The sequence below is a fragment of the Rhopalosiphum padi genome, chromosome 1 (genome assembly GCF_020882245.1).
Source record: "Rhopalosiphum padi isolate XX-2018 chromosome 1, ASM2088224v1, whole genome shotgun sequence".
In the NCBI taxonomy this organism is placed as follows: Eukaryota; Metazoa; Arthropoda; class Insecta; order Hemiptera; family Aphididae; genus Rhopalosiphum; species Rhopalosiphum padi.
The window spans coordinates 22,500,342-22,520,605 of record NC_083597.1 but is presented as its reverse complement, the minus strand read 5'-3'; the positions used below and the strand labels follow the sequence as shown (position 1 = coordinate 22,520,605).

Here is a 20,264-nt window from a genome sequence, read left to right as displayed (position 1 = left end):
CACTAATGCGCTTATCTATAGTTTAAATGGTATTAATACATATAGTAAAAATAATACTTTTTCCAAAGATATTCTTTAATACTGACTAAAAATTAAATAAAAATAATATTTTCAAAAATTTTAATGTTTTCTGAAATAATGAATATCTTGCGTTAATTACCCTGTATATTGTGTATTATATTCGGTCTTTTTATTTATCTGAAAAAAATGATTGTCGCTTGTATACTTGAATGGTCAAATAAATAGTGACTTGCTCACAATGAGTAAGATATGTTAATAATATTTTAAACGACGTTCTATACTAAATTTAAAAATATAAAATAATTCGGTGAAACTGTGATAGCCATAATACTATAACTATATCTAAGAAAGAACACTACATTCTCGCTATTCATTATGATTAGGTTACACACTATTAGTATATTACAAATTACATTGTAATGATTTTAGTATTATAATATTATACTATATTTATTGGTACCTACATGTATCATATTACCTACCTATAAAAATGATTATAAATAGAACTTCACTCATCACTCAAGATTACAATAGTATAGAAATTTCATATTTCATACTATTCATTAAAATATATAGGTATTGACTGCATATACCCACTACATCCTTTAATAAATAAGCGTATGTGTGTACTCTTGATTTTTATTTGATGTTATAAACATTTTATTTCACAAATCGTCGAAACTACAAAGTATATAATCATAACGTAATAATTTACATCATATACAATTATATTATATACAGCAGCGATGGGAAACTTGCGGCCCGTGAACCTTTTTTAACTGGCCCTGTTACATGTTCAAATTACTTTATTAAATTTTATTTTATTGTATTTATAAAATTGATATGATATTTATCGTTTATCGTAAAACCTAGATATGAATTATCCGAAAAGACTCAAGATATATTATTTAATGCTATTTAATAAATTATGACTGATAATGCAAAACCTTTTTTTTTTTGCTTTTTATTTTCGAGTTGCACATCCTTGCGATACATAAATATAAAAAAATTGACGTATATCTATATTATATAAATATTAAATAAATAATATATATATATATACAAGCAAGGGGTATAAAAATAATTTACATATATAATAAAAAAAATTCTATTTATTTATGCGCAACATTTTTGATGGGTGTAAATTGCATAAGTAAATAAACAAATTATATAAGCAATGTACGTGATATATGTGTATAAAATAAGGTAGTTAGTCATCACTTCACTAGTTACTGCGGAGAACACGGTGGATGCCAGATTCAGAAAAAATCTGTATCCAACACTTCTGGAAAGTATAGACACAATTTAACGGTTTAATTAGGACGCGTCCGTTAGATTATCGTTACAAACCGATTGTATGTCTTCGTGGTGACTACAGATTATTTCCGATAGTAATAATATAATACCGTTTTAAACTCAAAGTGATAAACAAGATGTATGTATCTATTATGAAAATAAATGTGGGTCAAATTATAGTAGTTAAGGTTTTTACAATTAGTATTTCGCCTTTAATACTATAATGGCTCTATTGACAATTTAATAACACAATTAGATAATTCGATTTTGATTACTACACAGACATAATAATATAAATACCTACTTATATAACTATAGTTCTATAGGTATACGATTTTTACGCATAGACACATATAGTATAATATAATTATTAATTATTTAATATCAAATACAAGACCGACATTTCATTATAATGAAAATACTTTTACAACCTAACATAAAATAATTTGTCTTTCATTTAATTTCCAATAATTTACACGAAAAATACAAATAAACATACAGTTATATAATTCAATACATATTAGCAAACATAAATAATGCAAATATTTTTGTGATGATTGAATCTATATTTGTGCAAATTAAAAACATAGCGAAGCATTTTTACTTGTCCTGTACCCAGTGTAAACAACAAGTATAAGTGGCTCAACTGCGGCGAATACAACATTTATATAATAGTACGATTTTAACTGTCTCAGGTTTTAAGTAAATATGATTATGTAATTATCTTTTGCACCATTTGATACGTTGGCCAATAAAGACCCTGGCTTTGACTATGGAGCATTTTTGAATTAAATATGTCAAATATAAAATCATTAAAATCTTTTTAATGTAAAATACTTTAAAATATTTATTTGCATAATGCATATTAATTGTTATTGTATTGAGTATTATCAAACCCGTTTTCTAGTTGAATAAAATAGAATATTACTAAACATATCTGAAATTCTGTGTTTGGTAATCACAAAATAAGTTAAATTTAAATATTTATATGTATATTTTTCGAAAAAGCTGACTAAAACTTGAGAACTGAATAAAATAATACATATCAATAAATTCAAATACAATTTGTATTCTTTAATATTTTTCAGAAGTGTCCCGCTTGGAACAATTATCATAAAAATGGACTGGGTAGAAAAATACTCACTTTCCTCTCATAGATTATGTCTCCGTTTGCTAATAATATTTATATCTATTATATAAATTATATTTTAATATTAGTATATATTATACACACAGCATGCCATTAGAAACAGTTTTGTATCGCATTGCATGGTGTCAAGAACGATTCTAATAAATTCATCAAATTTTTTAAAAAAATAATTTATTTAAGTAACGCTGGTAATATCGGTATTTTAGCAATAAACTTAAATGTGGTATACGAATTAAATGAATAAAAACTTGTTTATGTAGGTATATTTATTTTTTCATTTAACCATTTCATATTTTGGCACACTGTTTATGATTACCAACTCCGTTTTCGTATTATCCGCAAATGGTAAATAATAAAGCGGTTAGGTTATTTTAATGGAAAAACGACTTTTCAAGAAACAACGCATAAACTATTCAAACACTGTTGTTTGTTGTATAGAGTTGCCAATCGGAATCCCGGGGTTATTGACCTCAATACCTTTGTCGGGAGAATCGAGAATTTTACTTTTATAACAAATAAACGAAATAAAAAATTATTAAAGATAGTTAACCAGCTAACTTAACAGTTTCATACATCGATACATGAGTTATATATTACACTTAAGATAATTTAATTTTATATTGAACTATCTCGCGTGATATACCTATTTAAAATAAAAAAACAAACTATATTATATTAACATTACCACGTCGTATTAGTTATTATATAGCGAGCACACAAATAAAGTATAGTACTTTAACTCGTAAGTTATAATACCTTCGAAAATTATTAAAGTGCCTGCAATTATGTTAATACGACTGCAATGGTCGCAGGACCATTATTATAGATACATATTGCCGAATTTTGGATTATTATAGTAGGTAACGATTTTGTCGTCACCTGATGGTAGGTATATGATAAATAATTATGTACCTACTTATACATAATTCGATATACAAGTATGTGAGAATGGGCAGTGAACGTAGAAATATTCGAATACTTCGTAAATCGCTTGTGTTATAATATTATATATGCACAGGCGGCGGCTGCATCCGAGTTGGGTCCCAAATTTATAATTACTACACTAGTTGGGTCCCGAATTATTTTAGGTACTACACTAGTTGGGTCCCGGATTTTTGTAGGTACTATACTAGTTCGGTCCCGGATTTTTATAGTTGCTACACTAGTTGGGTCCTGAATTATTTTAGCTACAATACTAGTTCTTGAATATTTTTTGGTAAGTACTACACTATAGTACTATACTAACATTTTCCTTCCCATTTTAACAGACTTAGGACTGTCTATGATCTATTTAGACCACAGGTATGGTTAAAAATGTTTTTTACAGTTTTTTTTTTAGTTTTGTTTCTTTTCTATTAAAATATAAGTAATTAGAATTTTATAAAAAAATAAATCACTTATATATTGAAAAGGTTAAAAACTAATTAGTATAAAAATACATATTATATAATATAAATATAGCCATATAGGTGTAAGTTAAAAAATATTAATAATGATTTAGAAGGTTTCTCACATATATCATTTTGAGCTTTTCTCTTTAAATTATTATTTAATATCTGCCTATTTAATATTTTTTCGGAATCACAATTATGATTATGTGTCAAATTTTGATCAATAAATTGATTTTCGTTGTATTTAAAAAATGACTTACATGATCTATGAATACATCTCCATCGTTCAATATCATTTTTCAGAAGTTTGTGAAATGAAAATTTATATCCTTCTATAATATATATTTTTTTGCCCTTTTCACTGAACATAACGTTAGAATCTTCCATAGTGCTAGTGGTTAGAATGCAGAACACTTACTACCAACATGTAGCTATATCGATAGATAACTCGTCGAGGTTTAACCGGCATTTATCGCTGTTCCAGATAGTTTATTATAAGATATGTCAAAAATTATCAGATATTACCGATAATACTGATATTATTACACGAATGCTCGAAAAATCCATGAGAGAAAACCACTTACGTCTTTTTTTATTACGAATATCCCATAATAGTCATATTATATATGTATAAGTACTTTTCATTTACTTTTAAATTTAATAAAATTCTATTAATATTATTGTACAATATTTTTACTAACTATCAAATACTATTATATAAATTATACAATTCTTCATAAACCTATTATATGGATTTATTTAAATTAAATAATATGTATTTATATACTTGGTTTTTAGCATTTTTAATATTTTAAAAAAAAACTGTAAAAAACATTTTTAACCATACCTGTGGTCTAAATAGCTCATAGACAGTCTGTTAAAATGGGAATGAAAATGTTAGTATAGTGTAGTACTTACCAAAAAATATTCAGGAACTAGTGGAATACCTATAATAATTTGGGACCCAACTAGTATAGTACCTATAAAAATCTGGGACCTAACTAGTACACTACCTGCGATTAGCCCCTAGTATTCGGGACCCAACTCGGATGCACCGCAGGCGGCACGGCACAGCACTTAATTCACAAAAGCATTAGGTACTTATAGGTACCTGCTACCGGATTTTAATTTGTACACAACGTCTGTGACATTAACCTGCTGTTTGCCGTTAGACACGGCAGTTCTTAAATGAATCATGTAAATGTGTTTTACGTATTTAATCATACGTCATGTATATAATAATGATTTATAGGTAATAAGTATACCTACCAAATACGCATGTATAGTAAAAAATAATATTTTCAACTGATTGAGAAATACTTACAGCAAACTCAAAATACATTTTATCGGAAACTATTTTTTTTTTTATAATTACAATAACCCGCCTAAATATAAAATATATTAATTTATAATATATTTATAATTAATTTGAAACTGTTATCTGTTTGTTTTTAGTAGGCTCTTGGAGCCGTGAAGGTGACAACTCTAAATTTAGCATATGTCATTATTTATTCTGAAAACAGTAAAAAACACTTGGACACTTGGTGTATAATTTGTGCACCTATTCTTCGTGTATATCAAAATTTTCAATCGGGTTGCTATGCATTTTTGCAAACATGTTTGAATTATGTGTCATTTTTTAATTTATGTCATTTTATTATTATTATTTTATCATATTATATTGTTGGTTATTACTTATTAATATGAATTAAATTGATTATAATGAACGGGTTAAACATTTTAATATTTTGACTGTACAACATTATTGAGGTAAAACCTAAATTTAATAAGCAAATATTTACTAAATAAAATTATAGAATTAATGTCGAAAATAATATACCTACATTTTTCGAAAATAGAATGGTTTTATAATTGTATAAAGTATAAGACAGTGAAATATATTTCATTAAAAACGGTACAATAAAAATAGCCAATGCAACAAACTATAAAACAGGGAATTATTATGAAATTATTTTTAACCATATATATAATAATGATCTTTAACAATACAATTGTCAATTACTGAACTATAGACTGATATTAAGACTAACGCCCAAATTTAATGAAAATTGATTACCTATATTTATTTATTAGAAACTGAAAGTATTTAATACTTTAAATTTAAAAAATATGATAATTAATAATAATTTATTGCATCTAATTAAAATATATTTACACGTTTACCGGTGCGTAAATATTTAGGTATACTTATAGGAGAAAATAAGGAGTAGGGACTAACAAAAAATATTATAATAGACCCTCAACTGTTATTCATTTCTTATGTAGCAATTAGCAACCTATACATTTTTTATATCATAATATAGAGCAGTAAAATTTACTTTTTTTAAATATTTAATATTAAACAATCCTTTTTTATACATGCACGGTGTATTGTGGAGATATCACAATTTGACATTAAAATTACATTTTCATATGTTAGATAATTGTGATACACTCTGTATATATTATGTATTATTATAAGTTAATATAAGAGGAGTAAAGTGATAAATGATAATATAGATTACCTCACAAATCTAATGGTATAAACTAAAAACTACTAAAGCAAAATAAATATTGGTAATATAAAATGTTAAGAGTGTCTTATAAGTTATAAGTATCTTAAACTTAAACAGTTAAATAATATTCCATTTGAACTATTCTGATTTTTTTTCATAATCATAATAACCAGAACAACTATAAGGTTTTTGTTGCTAAATATATCATAAAATGACGAAATTAATGCAATTATTGTATAATTATGACATAAAATACGTATGATTTACAGACTGTATTTTGAATCTTATTGCAGACGTCTTGCGTAGGTACGACTATATTTTTATTTATAAATATACGATTTTTTTCCCCCCAAGCGAAAACTATTCTATAAACGTATCTATTCTGTCTATACATGTACCTACGGGTCGTTGATCTTGCGCAGACCGTACCACGCTCATCAACGAGGATGATAATGACGATGATGATAGTCATTTTTGGATTTTTTCGCAATGGACAATTGTATTATGGGCGGAGATTGGCGATGATTGAAACCAACTTTTCCCCTTAAACGGTAGGATAAAAAGATTAAAATTATTCAATTCCGCGTGCGAGTTAATGACTTATGAGTTATGAGTTATGTATGTTATAATATAATATACCTACAAAAACGGTTTCTTGGATCCGGGCGTCACGGGCCACGGCAAACCTGTATAGAGCTTTTGCGGCCATTGACCGCGGCAATTCGCGCGGCACTCTGTACATCAGGAACCATCCGGTTGTAAATAAATATTATTATTATGAGTTTATGAGAATTATGTTAATGTTATCGATGCGAATGGAAAATGTGTAGTATTATGTCGTCTCGCGTTCCGTCCGATGTATTACATAGTCAGTATATCGTTACGCGCTGTGGTTGATTACTATTCAGATTTATGCGAGAGAATATTATAATATAAACACGATTCTTTGCGATTGATCATATTTCATGCGTGTATTGTGTTATTATTACAGGTATAGTAGGTAGGTATACCTATATAAAATTGGTATAGGTCCGAATCAACGCTTTTTTTTTAAATATCGATGTTAAATAAACTGCTTTTGTCCTACATAATTCTATAATAATAATTATTATGTTTGTATATTTACAAATGTCAGTTCTTTTGATCGAAAAATCATCCAGCTACACGACCACAGATGCAGTATTGGAAAGCTTGGGTATGCGTAGCTTTTCATAACTTATACCATTTGTTTATAGTTTATTACTAATTACTAATTAGTTTATATTTTATATTAATAAATTAGAATATATTGTACCTACTTAAACGGAGATGAAGTTACTCAATGTAATTTGTATCGTTAAGTTCTTTCATTGAAACTCGATCTGTGTATGAATCGTTTAAAAAAAAATTATTTTTGGATGAATTTGTATCTATTATGATATCGTTTGTTTTTCACTACGAAACAAAATATGCGAGTTAATTGATATTATTAATTCAATAAACACTATACACTAAAATATATTATTTTATTTTTATTTAATTAAAATGTGTCCACGAAGCCCCTAGATTACTTTCGCAGAGGCCCTGCTGAGCACAGTCTGAGAACCATTGGTGAAGGGACGTAGGGTGTAGGTAACAAGAATTTTGAGTTATATTGTTTTAGTGTTTTACATTTTTTATTTTTCATGTACCAGCTTACCATATAGACATTTTTACCAATAAACGTAGTAAAAAGTAAAAAATTTGAATAGATATTTCAGTTTAACTTTACCTACATAATAAACTTATCGTTATATGTTAAAAATTTTGCTGTTTTATACTTTGTATAAATGAAAATGACGAAAAAGCTTTTACTTATTTTGATCATTTTGGAACAGAATATTTACTTGATAACGTTATTACAGTAATACCTTATCATAAACTTAATTTAACATCATAATAGGCGTATTAATATATACGCAATGGCAATATACTCATATGGGTACTCACTCGATGATTTTTTTTTTTTTTTTTTGGTAGACACAACTAAACAATACAACTATATAACCCAGTATACAGCCGTATTAGAACATAATAAATAGTAATTATATAATATAAGTGTATAAATTAGTTATTATATTACATGCACAATACTGTGTGCTAGAGACCCGTGGTTTACGATGGCGGCTCGTCATAGAATATTAAGGTTACCGTAAAAACATAAATTATCATCATTAAACACACACATATTTTATAGCCACATATAGTAACCGTAGCAGGAGATACAACAGTTACGCGAAAAGTCGAGGTAATATAATTATGACACCGCTGTCACAAAAACAACGTCACTGTGCGGTAGTAAATTACACGCGAGCTCGAATTTCGGTCAAAATAAATGGGCCAAGTGTATATGTCGGCAAAATCGTAATAATAATAATAATAATATGTATCGGGTCAAATGGCAAATGTTAATAAGTAAATAGGCGAGCCGTTTATTATACACGACGTGGTATGTATTTCGAAAACGACAATTATTCGCAATACGCGCTATAATAACGGTCCACATTACAATGTCGCTTGTTACATTGTTGTAATACTATAATACTACATTAGGCACTAATGTCTGTATAATATATCGGGTATCATTTTTTATCACTAAAAACTTAACATCAAGTCATCCATTAATTAAAAATATAAATTTTGAAATTATCAGTCATATTTAATTTTTTTAAATCTAGAAATTATTATTATTTTTTTAAATATACATATTTACTAACTTATCGACTACAATAAGACTTTCAATATAGGTTTTATTTGAACTGGATTATAGTTTTATACAAATCTATGTACACACTTCACTAAGAAGTGCAAAAATATAAATTCTAAATAATGGTCGTAAATTTTTTCAAGATAGTACTTGCAAGGAGCTTATGAGCTGTGAAAAATATACATTGATAACTGATATTAAACGTCTTATCTTGACGTACATCCCTTGGTTTATAATTTTGGAAAACTGTTGACTCATATAGGTGGACATTTGATAATCAAATTTTGATTGCATTTTTAATGGGGCTATAATAATTCAATGTAAAGTGACTTGCGAGGACTTTGCCCCCGCAACCCTTTTTTATATACACAAATATAACATATTACCTTCGATTTTTTTTTAAGGGGGGGGCAAAGACCCCCTAATTCCTCCACAATGTCCACATATGCGTTGACTGTGGGATGATAGCTGACGGTATGACTAGAATTAACGAGGCTCACAAATATAATATGTATGTAAACTGATTACAAGACTCGTTTCGCCGGGCTGTCGTCGTACTGCACAACACTTTATGCACTCAAGAATGGCGACGTAAAAAACTATTTCATCAAGAATCGGACGGCGCGAACAATTTGGTCGACAGCTACCGTTTTCATACTTTAAAGCCATAGGGTTCATAGCTATGCCCGATGTCGTGATCGTCTGTCGTATCGTTTTCAAAAGTTGAGTTCAGCTCAACTCTAAACATATTTTGATAGATTTTAATTAGTAAATGATACGATAATTATTAATTATACAATGGCCAATCAGAATACGATAACGGATAAAAGTCACACAACACGACAGACGACATAGCTGTGAACACGACTTGAGGTATTAGTTTTCAAAGACGGTTCACATCGTATACGGTATATCAAAGAACGGGTAGCCGTAATAACTATGATATTTTCCGTTATCGGTCAGTTAGTTTTTAGAAAACACGGAAATAACCAGACTTTTTCTCCTGTTCGAGTGTTTTTCTGAAAGATGCCATAACTATATTTATTATATACAAGCTTCATCGTTCAATTAAATACAAAAAACCTACGTAAAATCATCGTGTAATACGCTATAGGTAATTATAGATATAACGATTTTAAAATAATATAAAAAGATGATTACACGAAAGGTATATTATATTATGGTCGTTTTGTTCATTATAATAACTTCTATGTCAGAATGTAATATGATAAATTATATATGTACAATGTACATACTATAAATTCATAATAATAATATAAAAATATAGGTATTTTTTTTTAATTTTAACAGCTTCGATGTATTGGCAAAATGTAAAAGGTATTTTTTTTCTAATTCTTTGTCTATGTACGTAATATATAACAAGCACCTACACATTGAATACTTATCTTTAATTTTATGATGAAACTGCCACCGATTTTTTTCCGTGATTTACATTTTTAAATGAATTTTCATTGTTAACACTTATCAATAATATTATTTAAATATTTTTAGCTTACAGCTCGCGATTATTGTTTAAGTGTAAGTATCTAATTCAATTTCAAGGTTTTTACTTTTATCTTTATTTTGAACTGTTGCCAGTAATTTTGAATATGTATGTAATGTACCTATTATACAGTATATAGTATATCTATATAATAGCCATGAAAATAAACAACACTGGTCTGTATAATATATAGATTTACAAAGTCCAAGTTAAACCTTCCATTGAGTTTTAGTGTTTACATCATATACAAATATATAATATATTTTATATCTGCAGCTGCAAACGAAAAACTCCACTTAGGAATGAGTGCTTCTCCCAACCCTACCGGTTCGACGACATACCATTGATTTTATAATAAACTATAATATTTTATACAAAATATAATAAAATCATTGATAAAAACTTTCATAACCTTGCTTGAATCTATTGACATTTTTATGAAAATCAAACGAAAACTGTGAATTTGCATCAGGCCCATCAGGGTTATCCGTTTTGGGCTTTTGATTTTATATAGTAAATATATGAGGTATTAATTATTATTGATCCTGCGTGGCTGCATTGCATTGCCCGTGACAAATTAAATAATACCAATAGATTTACTTTGTCATAAACTCTGATAAATTTAGACTATACACATTTTTAACACATTCAAGTTTAAAATGATATCCAATTATAGTAACTATTTTATTATCTGCAACCCTATTCAAACAAATATTCATTTTTCATGAGCTAACAAATCCCTATGTGAGCCTCAGTAACACTAACTCGCTTACACACACAAACATTGCCTTTTATTAATATAAATAACTATTATTTCATATAATATTTGTATAGCCGATAAACCTTATAAAATAAATAGGATATGGTATTCATAAATAGCTTAACATTAATAAATAAGTATTTTTAAAATTGCATTGTGTATTTGTGTGTACTATTAGAAAATAATAATTTGCGTATGTGTGCCTATACTAGGTACCTAAATGGTGGAAAAGTTTCGAGTCCTTAGTTTTGAAATTTTTAAATTGCTCTAAGAATTATTATAGTCAAGAATCTTGTTTAATTTTCAAACTATATAGCTATTAAAATTATTCAATACAAATTTTGTTCCTGTACTTTCGATATTTTTAGATTATTATAACTACTATAAGAACAACTTATTAAGGATCTTGTATTTAATTATCAAGGTTTTTTAAAAAAATCTAAGCTTATAATATGTCTTATACTCTTATATATTAAAAAGGATTACTCTGTAGTCTATGTTTATATAGGTGATACCTCATACCTAATAAATAAGCAGTGCAGCAAAAACCACAGGGTCAATGCCTCTTTTATTGGCCTCCTTAGCGTATGCTTTGGCGTGTCCAGAATCTCACCGACGAAGAAGCAATAATGCTTTGATTTGAAAATATCTGATCACGTGAAAATGTCATTTAAATAATTTTTGTGATTATTGACAATATATAATAATGAAAACTTTTGAATTTCATGCTTTACACGAAGAGGAAATTTATTTTGGGTGTTTATTACTAGGTAGGTACCTATTACGAATGTGAATGTCTATACATGAGTTATATCTATGTTAGAATTCACTCCCTCAAATTCCAAACCACTAATTTTAGAACCCCATATTCTATCTGTGTCTGCGAGGAAAGAGACGAAATCTTAGTTGCAGCACTCTCAACTATACGTGTGCAAATTTATACCATATTAATAAAGTATACTTGTAAAATTGCCTATAAATAAAATTCCGGGATCCGACAATCTGGCTACGGTAACGGAATAAACTCGCGAATTTGATTTTTAAACAGCCTAGTTTTGGCCGGGGACAATTAATATAACACGGAAGATTACTCTCATTTTATAGCAGTATTTCGAACAGCCTACAGGTACTTGTGGTGTCTGCTGCAATATTCTTAAATATAAAATAGAACATAGGTACCATTACCAACACTTATGACACAGTCTCATTGTCTCTTCCTTTCAATAAAACACATATTCATAATATGTGTCTATAATACGTGTATAATACTATGTATATGTATAAGACTAGGAAATGACCTGAATCTGTGCCGAATTTATAATTAACAAAACGATTATATCGGGGAACTTGTGGTTAATTATTAGACTCCATAGGGCCGCTTACGCGTCCTCATTCTGAACATAATAGCAATGTTGACTTTTTTGTATTGAATATAAATAATATTTATTAGATAAGTACCTACTACAAATTAAAAAAAAAAATAATATTAAATGCGAATAAGGAAAATAATTATTTTTATTTCTTTGGGTAAAAAGTGAGAAAAATAAGTAGGAATTAAAATCCAGTGATAAATAAATAATTAATATTAATCATTACTCATTAGCAAGATCCACATGTAAGGCGCTGCACATGATCTGCTTTGTACTTCGACGGTCGTATGTACCCCAAATGCTGCAATTCATTTAAAGCTCGCACAAATCGAGATCTAATACATAAAATGCTTAAGGAAAATTATTATTTTCTAAAGTATTATGAAATATTTATCAACCTAGAGATTTATAATATATTAATTTAAAAAACAATGCATACTTGTTTGAAAACTTAATTAATAAAAGATAAAGATATTATATTATAATTATAAAAGTTGAACTTAAAACATAAATAATAATATAGAATTGAAAATATTTGTCATGAAAGTAAAAAGAAGTCATTGAATTTTTTTAAATATTAAATGTGACTGCTTTAAAACTATGCAAATATAAATTTTTAGCTACCTTAAGCAAACTGATCTTTAAGAAGTCTATTATAAAATTATGATACACAAGATACTTAGATACATTAAAATGAAAGATATACAAAGAATCACAGAAAAACCATGAATATATACATATTAACTATGTATAAACTGATAACACATAAGATTCCGATACAGTGAACTCAAAGACTTAGTAAGAAATAGTGTAAATACAATACACAAATAAATAAAAATAATAAGAATAATGACTTTAGTAATTTTTATAAAATTAACAAGTATTTATTTTATAATACTTCCTATTAAAAACAAACAAGTCCCGGTTCCAAACTAATAATACTATAATTAACCTATTACTCAATTGGTGAACTACAAAAATAAAGAAGTTCTAATCATTTATTTTTCTTAATATGATACAGTATAAAAGAAAAATAATAAAAAAAAATATAAATAATATATCTTAAACTTCAAAATAATATGGGCAAGTACTGCTCTGCTGTACATTAGGTGTAGAGAGAATTGCTGTAATGGATGTGTTAAATTTGAATTTAATAATATCTTATTGTATAAGAAAAAGATTCTGAGCAGAGATGGTCAGCTTGTATCACTAAGTATATGTCATAATACATGTTTTGATATAACTATTAAAGTAACTTATTTTACAATTAATATTATAGTAGGTTAATTTAATATTTGCTGAAAACATGACATTAATTATATTATTAGTAATTAATTATTATGATAATATATATTTATACCATATTATAATATTGTTATTAATGTTTGAGTCAATACCACCTAGCACGGATCCAGAGGGAGGGGGGGTGCTAGTGTGCTGGCTACTCTTGGGATGTTGCTTCCTAGAAAACTAATACTCTACACAACATGTAATTTTCAATAGGCTGAGCACATTTCCAATTGAAATTGGTACCAAAAAAAACAATGCACACTAAAGCACATAACTTTTAAGAATTAAAAAAAGGTCTTCCCTTCAGAATTGAGTATACAGAATATGAGACTTTAAACTTAGCACTCCCCATAAAAAAATATACTAGATCTGCCACTGACAACACCATACTGCAACACAGTATGAATGGACCCATAGTATATATAGATAATATTCTTAAAATTTATCTATACATTTTGAAAATATCATTGCATATAGTTAAATTCATAATACCTAAGTAGAAAAACTAATAAGAAGCTTTGTATTAGAGTTTGAAATCTTGGTTATAAAGAGAAAATTTAAATGAATTTCAAAATAATTTGTATATTTTTGAAATTTTTTCAAAATTATAACTTTAAATACTTATAAAAAAATATTGTTTATATAAGAGTTCAATATTTTTTAATTGGTAAATAAACAACTTATGAAGAACCTCTAATTAAATTTTTTATTGACATTCATAGAAATTATTTTAAATGTCTATAAAAAGCTCATAAAAATGTTAAAATATTTTGAAAATTATAATATGTATAGAAAATACTAACATTTTATGAAAATGTTAAGTATGTAAGGTTATTCATTTTTAAGTTAAATAAAAAAAAAATAGATTTGTTTCATAACTGGTTTTTTAGTTTCCTAAATTTCTTTTGATTATTTTGAAAACTGTTAATAATTATACCTCTCCAAAGTACAAATTAGATCCAATTTGCTATTAAAACCACCCTCAAAGTTGAAAATTAAAGCACTTTATCTTGTGTACACATACACAAGAAAGAAAAAACAAACATCATTATAAAATCAATACTTTCTTGCTCCATTTAGAATCTAAAATATGAAATAGCAGGAACAAAAAATAAACGTAATTTATGTAAGAGTATAGCCTATAAATAAACTTGAATAGTTATAACAATTTTAACCATTCATTATAAGTGATTTAACTATAACCTAGTATACAGAGAATTATTAAAAAATGTATTAAAAGGATACTGTAATACTGGATCTATATCGTCATCATTATCATTGTCATTTTGTCCTGGACCAACAATTGAAATAAATTTCTAAAAAAAAATAAAAACAGATATTTTTAGAAATAATAATTGAAAAGTTATAATATATAACCTACTACTAATACACTGAAACCTATTTAATAGTTATATTATTTATTTATTTAAAATGGCTTAAAGACAAATTAACATTACAGCAAATAATGAAATAATAAAAATTAATTTATAAGTAGTAATAATAAAATTAAACTTTTTAAAAAACAAAATCAAAATAGAATAAAATAATAAAAATGTTTTAATACAATTAAAATAGGGTATATTAAGCAATTATTAATACTTTAGAGTTTCAAAAGTTTTAACTAATGTGTAGTTGAAATAATGTAATGAAAAATAATTTAAAATTGACTTAATTATTAAATTACATAATTTAAGTTTAAGTTACCTGTAACCAATCATAAATGTTAATCTGGTCAAACCTTGACTCTAAATGTAATTTGTACACAATAGATATATCTGGCATAGTTTTAAATATTTGTTCTGTAAATTCCAATTCACAGCAATCACACTGTCGACATAATATTTATTTGTTGAGTATACACAAATAAATTATATATTAAGATTTCTTACGCATAAATAGTGTTGAGGGTTAACAAATGCTGTATATTGAGCAGCTCTGTCTTCTCCAACAATTTTACGTTTAATTGATGGTAAATCATCAAATATCAACAATTCATGTAAAGGCATGGTTGTTGGAGGTACAAGGAATTGACGTAATATTATATCCGTAAAATGATCCAAACTTTCTGAACGTGCTTTTTCAAATTCAGTCATTGGCCGGCTATCTTCATGTTTAACATTGTCCTTAAGTATCTAATAAAAAAAAAATAAAATAATAATAAAACAATATTAATTTTTAACTATGTTAAATTATACTTTTTTAAACTGTGATCTTGATGTAGCTTGTAAATTTTCTTTGGGTTTATCTTTAGGTTTATGGTTTTCAACAACTAAATTATTTAAATGAGACTCTTTTAAACGTTTTACATAACTTTGAACTAATTTTAAAGAAATTGTGGCTCGTTGATTATTTTTTACATTCTTGAAAACATGAATTATCTAAATAATATAGAGGAAGTAAAATTTATAAATATTATATCAAATATAAACAATAATAATAAAAAGTTAATTACCTTGTCAAATTTTGCAAGTATATCATCTTTGGACAAAAATTTTAATAATTGTAGACATGTTTTGTAAGATGTATTGTCAATTATGTGTTTTTTCATTGCAGTACAATACATTTCTCTGAGCTAAAAATTTAACATTTATGTACATTATAGAAATAACAAAAATTGTTATAAATAAATGTAAATTTGTATACTTGAGTGCCTAATGGTGAATGTGGTAAATCTGCCACTAAAATATGTAATACTCTTAATCCAATATGAAAATCATTGATACAAGCTTTTAATTCTCTAATTAATTGAAGAAAAGTTTCCTGGAATTGTCATTGAAAATAAATTTGTAGTATAATTAATTGTAGTTTTGAATAATTTATTATTTAAGATCATAACATTATACTTTAAAATTGCTGTCAATTTTTAATTTATAATCGACTGAACGCAGCTTTATGATTTCTTCTAGTGCGTTTTTATCTAAAGAATCGAATAGAGCTTCTTGTGCTGATTCATGAGCAATACATATGCAATTAAGAGGCTTACAGTAAAAATGTTCTATGAGGCAAAACTGTAAGAATTATTGTAAGTAAAATTGTAAATTTTCAAGTTATTTGAGTTGAGTTATTCATATTACCTTAAGACTTTCTATAAACTGTTTAATAGAGAAATTATAGTATAAAAATACTTCAGTCACATATTCCAAAATACGTCCACCCAAATAGAATGAACAGTCTGGCTTTAAAAATACCTAAATAAAAATTATTTAAAAAAAAATATTCAGTCATTAAACATATGAAATATGTTAAAGCCATAGGTGTAACTAAGAGGGGGGGCTTGGGTGGGCTTTATATTGGGTAGCCCCCCAGAATTTTTTTGTAAATGTATGTGTTTACAAAAATATTAGTATTACATTTTTTTTTTGCCTATAATATAAAAAAAAATAATATTTTATATAAACGAATTATCATTCATGTCAGTTGTAAACACCAATAGAAACAATAAATAATAAACTAAAAAAATGTAAATTTGCTATAAAACATTTTTAAGAATCTAGCCCATCCTAACTTATAAGACTAGTTACGCCCATGGTAAAAGCATACAAATCTAGATTATACTTATATATAATTAATAATAAAAATTAATCATGCTATAATTTATTGAAACCCTAGTCATACCTGATCCATAATATTGTTTAAAAATACAATAGATGCTTCACTAAGAAACATTTTCACTTTAAGTTTGGTGACCACATGATGAGGAAGAGAATTGTGTAAGTTTGATATAGAAGTAGCAATACCAATAGCCATTACAATTGGGATTTCTTTAATGTAACAACTACAAAAAAAAAAAAAAATGTTTACAATAGTATATAAGCCTAGATTAAATAACACTATATTTCCACAACACCCATGCAATTATTTATCACTTATTATTATAAGATGAATTTGACTCATTAGTGATGCATGATGTCTGGAAAGGGGAAGTAAATATCTTCTAGTCTCTTTCCACAATATGCCACTAGAGAATCAAATCCCAGTTAAAATAATGAGCCATAAATTATTAATTTGACTCTGAGTATTTATAATATTATTTAATCTATGGGTAAACAAAAATATTATAAGTGGATAATTTCACAAAAACCTTAAAAGTAAGATGAAATTTTGCAAGACTGTTTGTTGACACATTTCATAATCTTTTACAAGAACTGCAATACGAGTTCCATTAGGTTGCTGACTATACCATTCAATTAAAGTAGATATAGTACATTCAGATCGTTTAACCACACTATTTAAGCTTTCGTCCATTTCTTCATCAGACTAAAATTCAATTTATTTAATTAATATTTTATAAAAAAAGCATAATATATTAAAAAATAAATAGAGGTATACATCGGATTCATCATCATTTGTATTTAATAATTGTGACACCATACTTATAACTGCATTTTTAACACTAGAAAAGTGCTCAGAAAATAATGTTGCAACAATAACAGGCGGCTGAGATTGTTCTAAATTGGTTGCTAGTAATCCAAATAGTGATTCGTGATCTGGTAAATTGACTCCTATTTAAATAAAAATATACTACTATATAAAAACATATTTATACCTAATTTAATTTTTAAAACTCAACCTGTAAGTAAACATGCTGTTGGAATACTTTGATTTGTAGTAATGTTTGTTGTTGTCATAAAATCTACTGTGTCTGAAATAAACTTAGAGTATATTGATCCATTTAAATCCTAAAACATTTTAGTAATATATATTAATGTTTCATTTGTAAACAATATGTGTTAATTAATTAAACTATAACTACATCAATTTTAGATTTAACATTATTCCAAATATCAATGTATGTAGTATGCCATAATTCAGTTTCTGGTTGATTGGTTGTCAGTTGTTTTATACTTTTACTTTTTCTTTTATTGTTCTTTTCCTTGTTTGGTTTTTTAAACACAAAACATCCCTAAAAAGTAACAATCAAAATTATTTAAAACTTATATTAAGTTAACAATTGATATTTTAATATTTAATATAGGCAATAGGTACTATAAGATAAATATAATCTAATTATTAACATACTAATTGTTTTGAAGTTTAATAAATTTGAAACAATAACAAATACAAAGTCTTCAAGTTACTATTTGCAATTATGCCTTTTCTTGAATTGAATTATAAACTTATAGCTTATTTATTTTTTTTTTTTTTAATACAAATAAGACATTCCTAGCCATAGGCTATCTATATCTATGGATATTTAGACAATTTACAATAGTTTAAACAGATTAACGTGAGGATTATAAATATTTTTACTTAAGAAGTGGGATAAATTACAGAAGTAAAAAATGTAATAATATACTAATATTTACAATAATTTAATAACTATAAGTATAACAGAGTAATTAACGTGTAAGAGTGCTTTGGGAGAAGAACTTGTCTAATATGAAGATTTAAATGTTGTGAGGGTGGCTTAGCATAGATGATCATGGGGACGATCTGGTTTTAATCGACGTTGAGTTGGGTGAGTAAGGAGATTATAATGAACTGCACCTGATGAGTTTGTATAGCCTATATATTTAGTGTTTAAACAAATAACATCATACTATGATTTAAAATAATAAACTAAAACTGATTAAATACAAATCAATAGTAATATTATTTTAGGACTTAGGTACCAGACTCAGTTTTATATTCAAGTTTATTATATATAAATTTTTATAAAAAAAATATTAAATCTATGCCCTAAGGTACAATATGAATATATGCTACAAGATTATTTAATTAAAAATGTGAGAGAAGAATACATTCAACATTAGCTAAACCTTTTATTTATATATACAAAAGTAAATTTAAAAACTTACCTTAGACACAGAAAACGTTGAATCCATAGTGACTGCAAATGCTGTCTCCAGACCACAGACTGTAGTTGTAACTACTGTAGTAAATAGTGATTGCTGCTATCGAGTATTCAATAATCAAGTGAAATGAAAACAGTGTAAGTCTAACCTGAGATAAAAGTACTAAAGAATATACGAAGTGAAAACATGGAAGTACCGACAATCGATTAACCAAGTAATAGTATCCAACTATTATATAATCAAGTATTTGAGTGCCTATTGACTATCAACTCAGTATCAAGTAGCGTAATACAAAACAAAAATACAAAATTGGAAATATTAAGTAATAACAAAAAAATATTTGGCATTGAGGTGATAGCTGCTGGGCGAAAATCCGCGGGAAATGCATTTGATAATATGACTACCATATACCAAGTAAAATATTGTTAAGTAGATAACAAAGTAAA

General features: G+C 26.6%; 1 protein-coding gene across 1 annotated transcript; it reads right to left on the bottom strand.

The window, feature by feature from the left end:
- Positions 1-12,860: 12,860 nt before the first annotated feature.
- Positions 12,861-20,218, bottom strand: LOC132921264 (origin recognition complex subunit 3). The gene is made up of 15 exons (XM_060984196.1): positions 19,822-20,218; positions 18,777-18,926; positions 18,594-18,702; positions 18,353-18,525; positions 18,105-18,280; positions 17,639-17,798; positions 17,098-17,211; positions 16,867-17,031; positions 16,667-16,783; positions 16,476-16,595; positions 16,219-16,401; positions 15,913-16,155; positions 15,728-15,850; positions 15,269-15,339; positions 12,861-13,068 (listed from the first exon to the last, which is right to left on the bottom strand). Exons 1-15 carry the CDS (start codon positions 19,846-19,848, stop codon positions 12,963-12,965), a joined length of 2,037 nt encoding a protein of 678 aa, XP_060840179.1. The 5' UTR covers positions 19,849-20,218; the 3' UTR covers positions 12,861-12,962.
- Between the last annotated feature and the right edge of the window lie 46 nt (positions 20,219-20,264).